Below are 17,579 nucleotides of genomic sequence, written 5' to 3' on the forward strand. Positions count from 1 at the left end.
TGTGTGTGTGTGTGTGTGTGTGTGTGTGTGTGTGTGTGTGTGTGTGTTATTGCCAGGCACTGGGATTTGGCAGCACAGCCCTGCAGGCCAGCCAGCTGATACCGAACCATGACCTGACAGAACCTATCCGGTGCCTGGTGCAGAGTCTACAGACGGAGCCACACACTGGTTCTGACTAGTCACAGTACCGGTCCTGCTGATCCCTCTGCTTACAGATGTGCTTCACCGGGACATCTGTTTAGGCTGACAGTGATTCACCCGTTCAAATGTAGAGCCCAATGAACTAGAGACAAATAAAAGAGGACAGAGCTTTTGAGGTAATGTAGGGTTTATCCAGATGTTGTGAATTGGTATTGTATAAGCATGTAAAACATTTTGATATTGAAATGCTGATAAAAGGAGGAGGAGACTCATTTGCATTGGTTTTGAATAATGACTCATCTTTATTTGAATCTAAAAAAAAGAAGGATATATATTTACATCATTATGCACATTTGTAAATAACATGATTTCGGGATCATTTCGTAACACTGCCAGAATGATACAGAACAGAATAATGGTTCGGGCATTTGCTAAAACCATTTTTTTTTTTTTTTTTTTTTTGCGCAAATTTTTTTTTTGCGTACCTCGTACTTAGCAGTCCAGAACCTCGTCATCTATTCACCGTGTTATGCAAATATAATCCAATGTCTATAAATCGGCAGCAGAGCATAAACATTGCATTTTCCTTCTGCAAATCAAAGTACATCGTAAACCGACGCAAACCTCAGGTTCCTTTTAAAACACATTGACAAAAAAATGAACCCAACGATTGCAGTGAAATTCTTCATATTATATACAATTCTGAAACATTTATTCATTATATCAAAACAAAGAATCTCCTTTAAAATCATCCCACTACTAGTGTCACTAGTACTGAATTGAACAACAAAATGTTTTTTGTTTTTTTTGGCATTCAGATTCATTTTCATGTGTCGAGAGGCAGCAAAAGGTGGAAACACTCAGATTTCCGCATCTTCCCTTTTTAATTTCGGTGCCAAATATACATTAGCAGCAGTTTTGGAATTAAATAGTAACCTTGTGCTCTGTTGTGTGTTGTTGTACACAGTGACCAGTCCAGAGAGGTCCCAACACAATTGTTCCAGGCTGCCCAGGCCCCCCACACAGGCCAACACACTTTCATGATTTGCACACGTTTTCTCTTCCTTCCCCGTGTCACTACCACGCAGTACCCGTTTCTTTCTGCAGCGTCCATGTCTTGTATCCACTTTATCATGGCCATTGTTCTACACATACCAAGCAGAAAGAAACCCACCTGAACTGGGATCATGACTCAACTATGATCCTCAAACCATTGCTCCCAGAGGGAACCAGACAATGAAAAGGCATTGTGAAAGTTGTCGGGGCACAGTGCTAACCCGAAACGGCTAGATGTGCTCTGTGTGCATACGGATGCCGTGTAAACTACAGATTGAAATAACAGGGCTGTAGGAATGATACGAAACATTTCACTCTTTCCTATGGCTGGCTTGTCAAATGTGAAGGATATGTGATCTTTGATCTACATTTACGTACACAATGTTGAAGGACACAAGCATCAATAAAAAGACAAAGACTTTAAAAAAAAAAAAAGAGGGGACAACCACATCTGGAGATAGTTCGCTCATACGAGCTTCTATGTCGGGATGTGACTTGTTGATGATCAAGGCCACCAGCCCTTGCGTGTCGGGAGAGTGGACATCACAGGATTTCACAGTTTGTTTGTCAGATACTTTCATTATGTAGAAACGGGGCGTCACAGGCGTGTAAATGGTGTCATCTTCTCAGTGGAGCCACTGTGAGCACTTGACAGGCAGACTTAAAATAAAAGCTGCATTCCCTGTTGTTTCGTGTTCAGATTTTGGCACCCTCGGGCCCCTGTTAGATTCCAGGCGGTTAGTAAATTTGGCCCACAAGAAAAAGGAAAGTAAAATCAAGCTTCACAGCGGTTTCACTTTATTGAGACAATATTAGTGCACAAAAACCACTTTTCTTTTCTTTAAAAATACTATAAATTAGGAAGAAAACAAGGAACAATATAAAACAAGCAAGGAAAAAAAGTGAATGTTAACCATGGTATATACCTCATTGTCTCATACTGTAGTTTACAACCTTTTTTTCACTGTTTGTGTATCTTTTTGTCTGCCTGTAGGTAAGTGTAATGTTTTTTTCTCTCGAGATCCAATGGATATGTCGTGCTTTTGGGGGTCAGGGGGTGAGATCCAGGCTGCTTCCCTGAGTAGTGTTCAACAGAAAGGGTTTAAAAACATGGACGTCACTGCGTGGCACTGGAGAATTTGTGCTTTTGATCAGAGCTGTAAAGTATTATTCTCACTGAATGACACATACACCAGAATACCCGACCTCTATGTTGATAGCTATCTCTGAAGGTGTACAAGGGAGGCGAATCAACTGGAACAAAAACCATACGCGAGAAGCTCTTGGCCACTGAAATCCCTGGATTCTAATCAAAGAGACTGCAAAAAATATAGTTCCCATTTTTTTTATTTGTACATCATGCCAACAGATTTGTGTGTTAGGTACTCCATTGTTATCAAAAAATAAGGTGAAAACAACAAAAGTAAAATCTACAAATCATATGACTGAAAACACATCTGACCAAATCCAGAAATGTTAGCACCAATTTTCAGTTTCAACCTTTTCAGTATTACAGGTCTGTACGAACAAGTTTGTCCACGTTAGCTGAAGAAGATTTCAATGTTGACAGTTATGTCGGCCATTCCAGTTTCATCCGCCGGACACTAGTATGAAGCTAATTCACTAAATATGTACAAAAAAAAAAAAGCTAAAATAACACTACCACCGTTTTAGCTCTTGGACATAAAGAGAAGGAACACCTGGTGTATCAGGGGCCACTTGAAAACCACAAGGATCCTGTCTGATATGTACTGTATGTCTGAATAACTATGTCATCATGGCAGTGAAAAGTCACTGTTTTGAGGTATATTTTGTTCGCATGTGTGGACGCAGCTTTCACACTGTATTGTGTTTCCTAAATATGTCATCTGAGCAACACAAAAGAAAAAAGCATCGGTTTATCATAAAGTGCTATTGAAATGAATTTTAAAAAGCCGCAGACTGCTGCTGGTAAGGCTAATCAAACAAGCTAGCTACGGAATTAAAAGCTAGGATTCGAGTCATGGCACTCAATTCATTTTTCTTTATTGTCCGGGATGTGACTCTGAAACAGAACAGCTATTTGTTGTTGCTCCCACCTCGCTCAGGTTAGTGCAGCTTTGCTGACATTTATATGAGCCTGCTTCACTGGCAGTGAATGGACACCGTGTTAGCACCCAGGAGGACTCTCTGGTGCTGTGGGGGTTGTGGTCTGGGTTGATAATATTCCTGTTGACGCATGAAAGGGAAATCATTCTGACAAGCACAACGTCGGCCTCTTGTTAACGGGGAAGGTAGAAGCTCTGGCTACATTAGCGATTCAAAAATTGGGATTTTAGTTATCAGAGCCGTAAAACGTGTATACATTCTGTTGTAGTTGGATTTACAACATATGACATATGTAGTGAATTCAAGTCTCATTTCAGTTATTTATGAGTAAGAAGTAAATGTGACATGAAATCCAGCTGCTGTAGGACGGTCCCCTTCCTGTTCTGTGTCCTTGAAAAGAGCACGGCATTGCTACATTGGAACAGTATAATGTGCCGAGCACGAGGATGTATTCCTCTCCCAAGGAGCTAATCACTTGAAAAAAGTGACTTCATTTTGCCTCCAATCCACCAAACCAGTCCCTGCAGGAAACCCCCTTTTTTTATGACAACATACTGTAGATTTGCCTTTAAATAATAGAGTAAAGTAAGGATAAAAATATGGCATGTGCCTTTTATGGGAATCCCACACCCAATACAAAAAAAACATAGTTACCTTCACCCTTGCTATTTTGCAAAATAGAAACTAGGAGAGGCCAATTTGGCAGTCATCTTATGTACTATATCCCACCACCGTGCCGCCACCCTGCTTGAGTGTGAGCTAAGTTTGGAAAGTGGGGTTTGCCGTTTGGGAGTAGAGGTGCAAAGTGAGGAGAGTCAGGGGAGCAGCCTCAGATCTTTGTTACTTTTGACAGGAGTTAGTAGGAGAAGGCTCATGTTTTGTCTTTCTGTGGTTTGTGTCTGTATGTGTGTGGACTTTTTTTTTTTTTTCTTTCTCTGCTCTTGTTTTGCATTTAACATTCTATGTTTTCATAGTTTTTGGATTGACATGTGTTTTAAAAAAGAAATGTCTGTTGGCATGCGTACAGGTGTGTGTCTGCGTGTTGTTAATATGTATTTGTGGTGTTTGTGTGTGTGTGTGCATGAAGCTGCTTGAATCTTACTCAGTCAATAATTTCATTTCATTGGCGAGAAGAGTGTTGAAGTTGTAGGCTGGATCGGGGAGATCGGGGAGGGCGGGGGCTGTGGACTGGCGGGGCGAGGACTGGGAGGGCTCAGCCAGCTCTGGGTCACTTTCGCTGGAAGTAGAACCCACGCTCATGTTGCAGACGGCCTCGGGCAGCGAGCCGCCGCCGGTGGGCACGGGGCACACCTCCGGCTCGCTGCTGGTCTCGCTGGTGCTCGACACGACGGACAGCAGGGACATCTTACGGGTGAGGCGGCTGGGGAGCATCGACAGGGCGTAGTCGGCGACAATGCCCGCCACGTCCATGCCGCAGGCCTGGTCGAAGGCGATGAAGCCCACGTTGGCGTTGGCCTCGCAGACCACAAAGGAGCCGTCGTTGAGCTGCAGCAGGTCGATGCCGCACACATCCATGCCGAGGATGTTAGACACCTCGATGGCCAGCTGCTTTCCCTGCTCGCTCAGCGGGCACATCATACCCACGCCGCCTAACGATCCAGAGAGAGACATCCAACTGATTAATACAAGAGCAATATTAAAACAGTATTAATACAGTATATGGGGATGATATAGGAAACACCACATCAGATCCACCTACAGTCAGTGTCAACATGATCTGTCTCATAAATGCAGAATAATCTGATGGCTGGTGTCCTAAATATGTCACTGCACATTCCAGCATCCACTAGACCAAACCTGTCCATGCTCTGTCATTGAAAAAAGCAGTGTCATCAGCTGGAATGCTGTGTCACTTCATGTCTCCGGGGCAGTTTCAGGATGAGCCCGTTGATTTGACACTGATATGATCGTTAAATATTGTCCTCATATACACAAATGATTAGAACAAATGCCTGTCTATTACTTTTATACGTCTGAAAAACACAGATCCCATAAGATCCAAAGGATTATTACATCAAAGTCAATAAAATCAAATCGTTTTCCAAGATTAGGATCCGTTCCAGTTCGACAGTGCTGGCTTTGGTGGCGACAGTGATGGTAAATGAGGGGAAGGGGCAGCGAGTTCAATAATGTAATGTGTGTGTGACAGTGCTCAATAGTTGAGTAATTCAGTGTGTCATCGTCTGCCTACCCAGGGAGCAGTTGCTCTGCATGCGACCATCGGTGGAGCAGCGTAGCATCGAGCCGATGACACGGCCGCCCACCAGGACCACCCGGACATCGCGGCCGTGCGACTCCTTGATGTACTCTTGAAACAAGTAGGGGGTGTCGTGCCGGATCAAGTGGCACAGGTCTGTCAGGTGGTGTTTGTCCCGTGCCAGGAAAACAGCCTTGCCTGAGGGGAAAAGGAGGAGAGATAAGATTAAGGAACAAAAGGAAAGATGAGCTAGTTTTCAGGCTGTGACGATAAAGTAGACAGGTTTTATGTGAACATGAAGATAAGATGCGTGCGGGGTCTGACATTTGCGCGATATTAGCTGAGGTTGGGTAACTTCCTCAAAGTCTTGCTGACAAGTAGCTGCTTCTGCTGACCAAGTCTCATGCCAGTTCCCGTGTCCCCTATAATAGATGGGACGCTCCTCTTGGCAGCCACAGAATTGCTTCTCACAGAGGATAGAAAACGCCTGTTTTAATTAGTTCCACTCGGCTCCGTCTCCCGGTTGTCAAGCCCTGATCCAGCACCAGGGAAAATGTTGCGTGTGCTATGTGTACATTGTGAGTAGGTGACAATCCAAAGGAGATGACAAGGCAATCCCCTGGTAACATCATGAAGACGTGAGGACGGACAGTGGCAGGCACACTTTACAAAAACAAGACAAGCAGGGAATCATGGTCCTGTGACTCACTGAGACACATGACTACTTTGTACTGATGTGCACTAAAACATTGGGCACACGAAGGCATTCACTTAGTTTTGAATTACAGTATTTCACATCCCAACAATTGGCCAGGAAAATTACATGACATGTGGGCTCTAGTATTGGCCTGATAATACAAACGATTTTGAAAGAGACCTTTTGTAATTGTTTGCAGGCCTTTATATTTGCTCAACAGAAGAAAGGAACGCTGGACCTAAGCCAATGACAATGGTCAAACACAGAGGGGAGGAAAGCAAGCCTTGAGATGCAGAACTCCATAAAAAAGGGTCAAGTTAGTGGTTGACCAACGGCTGCTTTCCCTAACAATGCGTTATGGCGGCAGCCTGGGCGAGCCACGGTGCATTGTTATTCCTCGGCGAGGCCTTCATGTGTCAATTACTATGAATAGGAAAATCCCAATGGGTCAGCAGACACTGGGGCTCATCTCCGACATCAATGGCAAGGCTCAAATTTCCCACACAAGCCCCACTGTGAATTCATGCAAAATGAGTGGAAACCGGGGTCAATTTACTAGAAACAGACATGATTAACCTAGCAGCCATCCTGCAAGCTCTCTGTCGCGCTGGTTGTTGCAGCACCGGAGTTCTAATCATTTAACACTCTGTCAACTAATTTCATGTCGGGGTGGACTGAGCTGCCGCCGGGGGCCTGCAGCGAAAACAGATTTCTTTTGTTTTTCTTTTGTTTAAGGTGTGGTGTGGTGAATAGAGCTGGTGACAGGAAGAAATAGACTTGATGGTCTTACCTCTGTGGCCACGTGCATTCTTCACCACCACAGGGTAGCCCAGCGGCTCTGCCTCGTCAATCATCTTACGGAAGTTGTCATGCCCTCCTGGGATACGCCATGCACACAAACACGCAGCAGACACACACCCAGAAACATGCACCCACATAGTGGTGTCAAAATATATCGTTTTTGTAAAAAAAAAAAACCTCCTTTGTTTTGATAGCATGGTTCACACATTACAGCGGGCTGAACAGGGTTTGTGTGGGGGGGGGGGGGTGTAGCACGTCACCATGGCAACAGAAGTGACTCAAAAAACAGCGAGGCTGTAGGAGTGTTGTCCTGAGCTTGTAATCGCTTTTTGCTGCTTGCTTGATTCATGAGATTGGAACAGAGCAGTCACTGAGGGATGCGTTAATGTGAAGCGGCTGACCATATCTGACTTTGAGTCAGAGTGGCAGCTCGTGCAGCAACAGATGTGCTTCGGCTTGAGAAGCGATTGGAAATATTGAAAAAAAAAAAGCGAGGTGTAACTTCTTCTTTTTCCTCTCCATCTCCACTACTGTCTCTCTCTCTTTGTTTGTCTGTCTGGTCTTATCTGGCATTTGCTCAAGTGAACTACCCCGTCGCATGTTTTTTTTAGTTTTTTCCAGATTCACATGATGTTTTCAGTGAGAGGGAGAAAGAACAGAGGGAGCGGAGGAGGAGAGAGTGGGCAGCAAATGTGGGTCCATCCACGTCATAAGCTGCTGAGGTGGAGAGCAGGAGGGAGAGCAATGGCATCTTTTATTTTGAAAAATCATGAGGGGGGGCATGGGGTGGGGCGTTGAGGGGGTGTTACATAAGCTCTCCAGCCGCTCTGCATGCATCGCCCGGCCTACTGTGCAGGGAGACGGATGGAATGTAGGCCAAACACCCCCCCCATCTCTTTCTTTCCTTCTCTGTGTGTTTCCTTCTCTGTCTCCTCTCACAAACACCACACCACTGTCGGTTTTTGTCTTACAAAATCAGCAAACTACAACCAATAAAAACAGCAGCCCGGCTTCTGCTCGTGAGGGCCGCACTCCCACATATCAACAGTGGTAACTTTACATACACGTGGTTTAGTGGACAGAGGATGTGACTCGGTATGTAAATGGAGTTTTTCTTTGAGTAATTGCAGTGGTGCAGTGATTGTCTGACGAATGGCATATTAAACTGTTATACGGACACATGGCCTGAAGCCCGTGATGCGACTAATGTGATTGAAATGTCAAAAAAACAACATACTTGACACAGCAGTGATGGCGTTCATGCTAATAGTCATTTCACTGTAGATGATGCAGTTATATTCCCCTATAATTTGTTATACATACTTGCAGACACTATTTACATATATCATAACATAATATATAACAATCACTTAATTTGACTAAAACACAGCCTTATCATTGACATCAGCAGCAAGGGCTGTCCATATTTTTTTGAGACACAATCACGTGGGACATCATTTCATAAATAATTGATGACTGATGTATGAAAGAGCTGAGGCTTTGAAGCAAGCTTGACTAGATCTTCGGTTCAGCAGGTGCTGTGACGGAGACGTCTATTGGAGCCAGAGGTTTCTGTGTTTATTCGTCTGTGCGCTGCGCTGAGGGAATTACAGTCTGCGTTCCGTCGTCTGCACTGGACCCCTAGAGCCATTTATAACGGTACAATGCAGCGTGGACTACTTGTTGTCCACACACTGGGAAGTATTAATGAAGCCAGTTGCAATCACATTTTTCCTCCACTGACTTGTGGACTGACGCCTTAGTTGCGACAGCGCCGTGCCGCCACCACAACACACCAACACTGTGAAAAAAAGGATAAACTCCAAGTATTGATTTACCGTATGAGAAGGTGTCAGGCAGAGGCACGCCGTGGCCCGCCAGCTCCTGAAAGGTCCAGAACTTGTTGACACAGTTGAGTATGGCCTGGGGACGGTTGATCAGCCGGCAGCCCATCTTCTCCAGGTGGCGCAGCACGGTGATGTCGCTATCTGACTGCACCCAGGGCGTGGGCACCCGTACCACCACCACCTGTGGATAAGATGTCACCAGTTCTTGCTCCACTCGCAGACCTGGAGGTTGAGACGGTCGGGGTGGGGGAGGAAGGAGGTGGTGGAAACAAGAAGGCCATCATTAAACAAGTATCCAAACCCCTCTTACATATAGTAAGTTCTTCAGAGCACGCAATACAATTGTGAGCCACTATAGCGAGACCGTACTCTTATCCAGAGCCATCAGCCAACGCCTCGCTTGTCTTCTGTACTTGCCAGGTGAGAAAAGCAACGTGTCATTGTTTACATCTACCGTTACATCCCCCAAAGTCATATTTACAAGAGCTGGAAATATTGGGAAGGGGGTAATCCACCATCTCCTAATGAAGTAAACTCTTCTTGTGAAGACTCTTTGTGGACATTGCTGCAGTCGTCCCCGCACAGCTCAGACTGAGAGTTGGCCGGGTTACAGCACCGGGCAGAGGCAGCCAGCTCCCAGGCTGGTGGTGTTAAGTCATGAATTTGGAAGGGTTCCTCGCTAGCTGATACGATTATTTACATGCTGCCCATATCCATAAACAGTACTCCCCTGCAGCGCTGCCAGCTCTCCTCTGCCTTTTGGCCTCGCTGATGTGCTAACTAACACGATACGCTACCTTGTGTAAATGTAGGGCAGTGGGGTAGCCAGAGATGTCTGAAACCCCAAGGGTCTCGAATGTCATCACACATGAGCACACATCTGGAGAAAGGCGTGGTTGGAAACACTATATTGTGTTTGGTCATCAATTTTTATGATCAAAGCAAAATAATAGTCTTTAGTGGCTGTGTCTGAAATTCAAGGTGTTGTGTTGACAGACTGAGACATTAAAAACCAATTTCAGACATCACTTAATATATATATATATATATATATATATATATATATATATAATACTAGTGTAAGCTTAGTAAATACAAAGGGCTAACTGAACACGCGGCGTCACACTAACTTCCCTACTCGCCATCTCTCCAGCCTCTATCAACATCTATCTGGATCTGCAGAACAGAATACAGTTTTGATGGAATATTGGCTTGATATTTGCCAAACACAGATGGCAAATTCACCGGCCAAAGCCAGAGATTTGGCAGCATTTCACTGGTGACTGGTGTTACTTTGTCATCCCAGTAGAGAGGAGGAAACAGAGACAGACTGTTAGATTCTTGAGCAGGCGATGCCACCCAACGGCTCATCGGGAAGAACAGATTGGGTGACAACCAAACCTGTGTGTTCGTGTGGGTATGCACATATATATATATATATGTGTGTGTACGGGATAAAAGGGAGGAGACACATTTGTCACTAGCACAGCACTTAATCTCTAACCATGACCTGAATTTCAGCCATCTTAGAATCTGCAGGCTCACAACAGAGACAGCGCCACTGGCTGAGATCATCAGGGGTCACCAGAAGCTTGATGGTTGCTGCATACGTAATAAGAACAGACAGCCGCCGATGTGCCGGCAGATGCGCGCTGCGCCTCGAGCTCGCATATAGTGTGTGTATGGTGCGCGCACTATGGGCGGGGCCCAGCCGGCACTCGTTCTTCTTCTTCTCTATGCAGAGACAGGTAGAGGAGGGAACAAGGGACGAGGTGGCAGGCAGAAAAGGTCAGGGATGTCTTGTAGCCTTAACACAGAGGAAGGGAGGGAGGGAGGGAGGGAGGGGAGGGGCATAAGAAAGCAGTATGAAGCCATGAAAAGACTGCCGCCCCTCCCTTTTTCTCCTCCTCCTCCTCACAATCTCAGTTTAGAAGCAGGAGGATTTACTGTCTCTCCGGCCACACTGCTCTGATTGTGCAGCTACTGAGAGCACTGCGAGAGCTCTGAGAATGGCATTACAGTGGGAAGTGTCAGGGGACGCAGTCGCATGCTTTTTTGACAGACAGTATTCTCTGTTCATGGTGCTCGTCTCCATCTCCAGGGGAACCAAAGAGAGACCAACGAGGCAGCCGGATGAATCAGTGCTATTCATGTGTGCAAGTGTTCGTGTGCACTGTACTCTACGTCATGTGACCATTTGCAAAAAACATTCAGAAACCCCTCCTGACCATTTTGGTGTACAACAAAGGCAACGTGCAGGTTTTTTTTTGTGTGTCTACATTTAGTGTGGACGTGATGTGTTCAGAGTGACAGCGGATGGGATTTCTTCTGTCCTCTATGACAGCGCGTGATGTTTTTATGGTTCAACGGACTGTATATATGTGTGTGTCCCCATTTTCAATCTGCCCGACAAAGCTAACAAGCATTACAAGCATTCTGTGCATACCGCTGCAACGTCACAAAGCAGGCCATGCTGACAAATGATGTGCCAACGCGAGGCCGGCGGGTCCGGTCTGGGTCTGGGTATTCTGTCTCAATTAGCATGATGGGGCAGCAGGTTTATCTACAGTTTCCTCTGGGCTAACAATGCCTTCAATGGACAATTTTCATATGTGTCATCAGTAATTAACATCACACAAAAAAAACATATACTATAGGCCTATACTGTGAGATCAAGTAAAACCGAACACTGAATAAGACATTTTTTCAGGCGACCAAAAGGTTGCAAGGTAACTTTCATGAACTGAAAACACACCGTGAAAGTTGTGACTATAATAAAAGGACAACTCCCAGACGGGCCGTGGAAGCGGCCTGTCAATCACAAGGTAGCCACGCCCTAAAGCATGTTGTTTATTTTACTTTTAATGGGACCATCATTTACTAAACGATCATCATGCTGTGTTAAAGAAGACGAGGGATTGAGATCATGAACTCAGACGATGTCTGAGGTTATACATCAGGTGAGAAGTAGAGTCATGTTCTGCACATTCTGACTTCTTTTGGCTGATTTAAACTGATGAAGTTCTGAAAGGAATGAAACGTGTTTATGAAGATTGTTTTTTGAAGATGCCAGTTGTCTTTGACATCACACTTCACAGAAGCATGCAGTTCAATGTGGTGTGCAAGTACTACAGTTCTTGCACACTAATACTTTAATTAATACTTTAATATGCATTAGTCATATATATATTCATATACTATATGTATACAATGAAGTCAATTGTTATTAATGAGTAATGCAACATGTCATTATAAGGTTTGTGGGAGAGAATGGAGGAGAAAGTACTTTGGTATGGTGGCAGAGTGAGTCTGTACACAGTCTTGCCAAACCTTACTCAATGGCTATTTTTATATTTTTGACATAATGCTGTGTAGGACATATTTTTTATCCACCAGCCACATGTGGCTGGAAGAAACAAAAAAAACAAATCCACCACTGCTATTTTAATGTGTCATTACCTGCCAGAGCGACGGGTAATACTGAACAACTTTAGTGTGGGGGCTGTTGTCAGCTTGTGCGCTGAGCTGCTTACGTGGTATGACAGGAAAATCAGGGAAGAAAATGGAGGAGAAACATTATTCTTTCCTTAATATTTGTGGGTTTGTGGTAACCTGCAGCTTCCTCCCAACACAGTGAGTTTTTACAGCGATGCAACATCAGTCAGCATCAGTTCGAGTGTCAGTCAATGTTGCTGTCACATAAATGATTTGATATTATCATATTATTCTCTTTTTTGTTGCTTTTAACAAAGCTATTATGAGCCTCTTTGGCAATACCAATAGCATGTAAATGTTCCTGACTGCATGAGAGAACTTGCAGATGAGATAATGCAGGTTATTTAAGGATCAAACTATTCTCCTTCGATTGTCGGACATGTGCGTGAGGACTCCAAAGGGTCGTAAAATATCTCTGTTTCAACATCTTCAAGCAGCACAAACCATAAAATGTCAAAATGCCTCTAGCTAGCTGAATACTGGTTTGGCTCGCTACAGTATGTGGACTTATCTCTCCTCCTGGGGCCACGTTGAACCTGGGACCTCAACCTGAACAGGCCATACAGGTGTTTGCATTGTGACCCACCCTAACAAATACTTTGTGTCCAGGAAGTGTTTTTAGGTCAAGTTGTTAATGTAGCATCTACTACTAGCGTAAAGCTCATCTTTGAACCAGCTCCAGCATCAGAGTCTGTTTCCCATCATTTTTACTTTGAAATACCACGTAGTCATCTCAGTAAAAAAACATTTAATTTTACTTAACCTAAACATTGTTTGTTTTGGTTTTTATTCAAATATAAATGCACTCAAGACCGTATGAAGTGGAGAATAAGTCTTTGGTCAGTGACCAAAAGGGCCTTATTGATCACATGATGGTGACATACCACTTGTGTTAGAAACAGTAAGGATAGCATACTCTCACTGATGTTGTACAGTATGCTGATGCTGTATTGCTAATCCACACAGCGATTGAGACAATCTTAAAGGATATGCATGTTACAAGAGGCTGGCAACGTTATCTCGGTAAAGACGATGTGGTCAAGCTGCAGTTTCTACTGGAAAGTATCTTCCAGCTCCAGAGTTACTGTCGTCTATGTCTAAATGTAACGGGGGATTGATTCAAACGTAGATAAAAAAAAGCTGCACGTAATGCTCGGTGTAAAGGGCCAGCATGCCTCCACAGAGTATGTGTGGCAAGCCCACAGCGTGGCAAGCCCACAGCGTGGCTAATCTGTCCACTGGATGTTAATCTGTGATGTTAAGCCAAGGCTCAGAAGACGTACGCAGACTTGGGGCCAGGCTGTATTACAGCTCATGCTAACTGCCCTGCTCCAGTTGTGTGTATCTTGCTAAGCCACCGGTCTAGTCAGCCACCTATACCTACCTCCCCGTGTTGGCTAATATGGTCTCAAGTTCAGTATTTTCCTTGATATATTTTTGCATGTTCTGATGATAAGCATATTCTTTAGATAAGATCTTGACATGGTAGCAGAAACGGCGTCATAATGTGATATTTTTATGTGATATTCTCTGTACAACTAGCCGTTTCCAGGATTTCCTTATGTTCACAAATGTTCCTTTGGCTGAACTAAGGTGTTACAAAGACATGCGATTTCTTAAATGTCATGCCTTCCGCTTTAATACTCCCCGCGTTGAGTTGAAAAGCTTTGCCGTGACTGATCCGTACAGTAGAGCTGATGTAACAGTATCACCGGTATGTTGCCTGCGAGGGACGTGCTCGCTCAATCTCACCCCGATTCATCCCACATGGTCTCCAAACTATTCAGCATCTGCCAGAGTGCCAGCCTACACCGTTTATGTGTTAATTGAGACCCGCACGCCTCTCATCTGGTGACACCAGCCCCACTTCACACCGCCCCGATGAATTCCATGTGTGTCTGTTTGTCGAGAGTTCCTACTGTTACCATGTCTTGCTCGGGGCCTCCTGGGTAAATAGTGAGAAAGTGTTGCCATCTCATAACAAGCTGAACTCAAACAATGTGTTCTGGACCAAGCAATAACAAAACGTACATAAGATCTGTCATTGTGACATAATGTGGGTAGTGTGGTAAAAATATACAGAAAACCTGAGAGATGAAGCTGATACATCGGGCTGCCCTCGACCAAATCAATTAGTAGTAATTAGGATTTAATCGATAGATCTGTAAAACTGAGTTTCTCCACAAGTAATCAATGCAAAATAAACCTCATAAAATCTTGTGTTTACCAAAGTTATGTGCGTAGGTTTCTCTGCATTAAGTCATTCGAAAGATTAGTCGACTAATTGAATAAGAGAGTTTTGAAAATCAATGTCCCAATTTAGCAATTTATCCAGTCACATCAATAAACAAGTCCGGGTTATGGCTCCATTAACGCAAGATTTGCTCCATGTTTTCCCTCCTTTAACCTGTATACTTATTTGGACTCAATTTAAAGATATCAATGTAGTTGCTGGTTGGATCTGGTGTACATAACATCGTTACCTCTCACATTTTACAGAGTCAATATTTGAATTGATCACTCAAACACCACTAGTCCACATACGCCCCTTTGTATGTGAAGCATGTTAGCATGCGCGTGTGCCTCCTGTGGGCTGTGGTGCCAGCACATGAGAGCATATAGCACATTGTTTTAATTACAAGTCCTCTGTGATAGTAACGAAAAAAAAACCCTGTTGCCTTTGTGATATTAAGTAAATCGTATGATCGACGGCATTGCAGGGATTGTAACGTATTCAGCGTAATCAAATCAAGCATCCTCGCTCCCCTCTGGAGGCACTCTCGCTGGAAAGTGGGTTAGGCGGTCACGTCTGTGGTTACACTTCGTTTCCTTGCTAGCAGGCAGACCGGGCTAGCCCTTCCTCACAGCAGTGTGGTCCCCAAACAATACCCGCCTGCCACTAAAACTTTGTGGGACCACGTAAGATCACCGCTGATCCGAAACCATCAGCTCCACTGCACCCAGCCATTGACACAGCCCACGCCAAGACGCACCGGCTGCTTTGGTTTGATTGTGTGATACTTGCCTAATTGTCCCTCGCTGATCGTTAGCACGATCTGGTCCATGAGAAGCGAGCGGAACTCAACGTCCTCGTCGGCGCAGCGCTCCTTCAGCGCCCGGAGGATCTGAACCTGAGGGTATTCCTGGCTGATACGGCGGTCGGTCACGAACCAAACCCGAGAGCACATTCTGGATGCGTGGATTAAAGTAAAAAATATATATATATATCCGGCACAAAAAAAGACACACACACACAGTTGTAGCTGTGCGAGGCGGCAGGTGTGTGTGTGTGGTGATCCGGGGGCTCACACAATGGAGAGCTCGGCGGCTAGCAGCACGAGCAGGTTGTGATGTGGCTAAAAACAGGACCACGGCTCGTTGTCTGGACCCAACCGGCTAGGACCAACAGTCTTCTGTATCACCTTCGATTGCCTTTATTTGCAGCCATTTAGTCTCCCCGTGGTGCAGCTAGTTGAACCCCCAGACCGTGCAAAATTCGACACGAGTGAGCCGAAGATAACGGTATGTTTACCGGCAGAAACGTGTCCCTTTTCCACCGTTATCCGGCTCTCGGCGCAACTTGCCCGCCGGGGCGAACAAAGCCAAAGCCGTGCCGCTGTATAGTGTCCACTTTACGACTCAAAACTACCAATGAAGTTTTCCCGCGATCGCAGCGGTATGGTAATGCAAACCGCAGACTCGTCGGTTTAGTACAATAAGCTAGCCCACAACGACCACCCTCTCTCCTTCTGCTGTCCACGAGTTTTGGTGCTGAAACGTGCACGAGCTTCGTTTACAACTCCACTTCTGTGCGTGCCCGTGCACAACAACATACGGGGCCTGCCCCAAAATAAAAGTTTTGGAGTGGCGTGAACCAATCGCAAATCGGAAACTTCCCCATTGTCCACACAGCACGCGGAGAGATGTGGGCGGGACGCGAGCGTCCTAACCAATGAGGGCGGGGCCCGAGGAGGGCGCGGAGTGCTGCGTGAAATCAGTGCGTGGAGTCTGCAGTGCACACGAGACTGCGCACATCCCCGAACCGGTTCAGACCAGACGTTGCGAGGAGGTTTTGGCGAATACCGACGGCGCTGTCTCCATGCCGAAGTGGCAGGAAATGAAACAAGGTCATGACAAACCGAAGCCACTATATCTTCCTTTTGTTTCCCTCAGTTCTGCTTCATAATCCCAGAGATTCAGAGGCGTTTACGCTGCCATTACGCAGTAGTGTGACAGTCCTGGTGTCTAGCAGTGCTGTCCAGGGACCACTGAGTCCGCTGAGTGGAAGGAAAACACTCCCATGGGATAATGGTGCGAAATAATGCGAGTGACCCACTTCCTCCCTCTGTCCCTATGCCAGAGACTAACATTGCTGTGGGTGGGTGGGGGGGGGGTAACTCCTGTCAAATGTGAACACGCAGACATGATACACATGTTTTTAGATTCAGTGGGACTTTCAGAGGATATCATCTCCGATGTCCATCACGAATAATGTCCACGAATCAGGTCTTTCAGTTTTCTTTAAAGTAATCCGAGTCTGATGTTTGACAGTGATGTCTGTACATATTGCAAACATGGAAGGTAATAGCTCATTACAATGGTGTTGTAAGCCAATATATTGGGTTTCAACTAATTGGTACTTTTGTATGTATATAGTGTTGAATACAGACAAAACCTCCATATATACGTATATATATATATATATATATATATATATATATATATATATATATATATATATAGATAGATATATATAAACCCATATACACATAGACAATGACTTGTTTGTGTTTTCTAACTAAATAAGGCGTACAAGTAATCTATTCAATTTAACAGAACAAAGAGACGATACTGACATGCCCAAGGAATATTTATTAGAATAAAAGAAAAATATGATCGTCAAAAGTAGGCATGCAGCTGCCTATAACAATTTGAAACCATCACATTTTAATTGAATCCATCTGACGCTCTTTGCTTCAGTCGGCTCCAAATGATCCTCATGGTGACCCTGTTAGGAAGCGTCAACAGACATGTTACAGAACATACACGTCAGCATAAAAGCTAATTATTGAAGCGAACTCACCCGAACAAACTTTTTTTTGTTTCCCATCGTTTAGGATAATTGTTTCGGCAGATGCAACTGTGCGCATGCCCAACACTCTCCTCTTTCTCATGGTGAGCTAGGCGTATTCTCGCGAGGCTGGGTCATGCTCTGCTCTGCTGTCATCAAATATGA

At 44.8% G+C, this 17,579-nt stretch overlaps 2 protein-coding genes across 4 annotated transcripts in view; one reads left to right on the forward strand and one right to left on the reverse strand.

The window, feature by feature from the left end:
* The window catches only part of zmynd12 (zinc finger, MYND-type containing 12), a 7,506-nt gene extending 7,106 nt beyond the window's left edge, over positions 1-400 (forward strand). For both annotated transcript variants that reach the window (XM_031844316.1, XM_031844315.1), the window contains one exon: positions 57-400. In XM_031844316.1, the coding sequence (XP_031700176.1) occupies positions 57-112 (56 nt within the window). In that variant the 3' untranslated portion in view covers positions 113-400. The remainder of the gene's footprint in view (positions 1-56) is intronic.
* Positions 401-4,299: 3,899 nt separating this feature from the next.
* On the reverse strand, positions 4,300-16,584 carry rimkla (ribosomal modification protein rimK-like family member A). 2 transcript variants are annotated; one of them, XM_031845704.1, is made up of 5 exons: positions 15,369-16,577; positions 8,840-9,070; positions 6,991-7,077; positions 5,498-5,701; positions 4,300-4,895 (listed from the first exon to the last, which is right to left on the reverse strand). In XM_031845704.1, exons 1-5 carry the CDS (start codon positions 15,529-15,531, stop codon positions 4,384-4,386), a joined length of 1,197 nt encoding a protein of 398 aa, XP_031701564.1. In that variant the 5' UTR covers positions 15,532-16,577; the 3' UTR covers positions 4,300-4,383. The 2 variants fall into 2 exon arrangements, with proteins under 2 accessions (XP_031701564.1, XP_031701565.1); XM_031845705.1 differs by lacking the exon at positions 6,991-7,077 and having other exon boundaries at positions 15,369-16,584.
* Between the last annotated feature and the right edge of the window lie 995 nt (positions 16,585-17,579).

The sequence above is a fragment of the Anarrhichthys ocellatus genome, unplaced genomic scaffold (genome assembly GCF_004355925.1).
Source record: "Anarrhichthys ocellatus isolate YVR2014 unplaced genomic scaffold, GSC_Weel_1.0 scaffold5, whole genome shotgun sequence".
NCBI classification, from domain to species: domain Eukaryota; kingdom Metazoa; phylum Chordata; class Actinopteri; order Perciformes; family Anarhichadidae; genus Anarrhichthys; species Anarrhichthys ocellatus.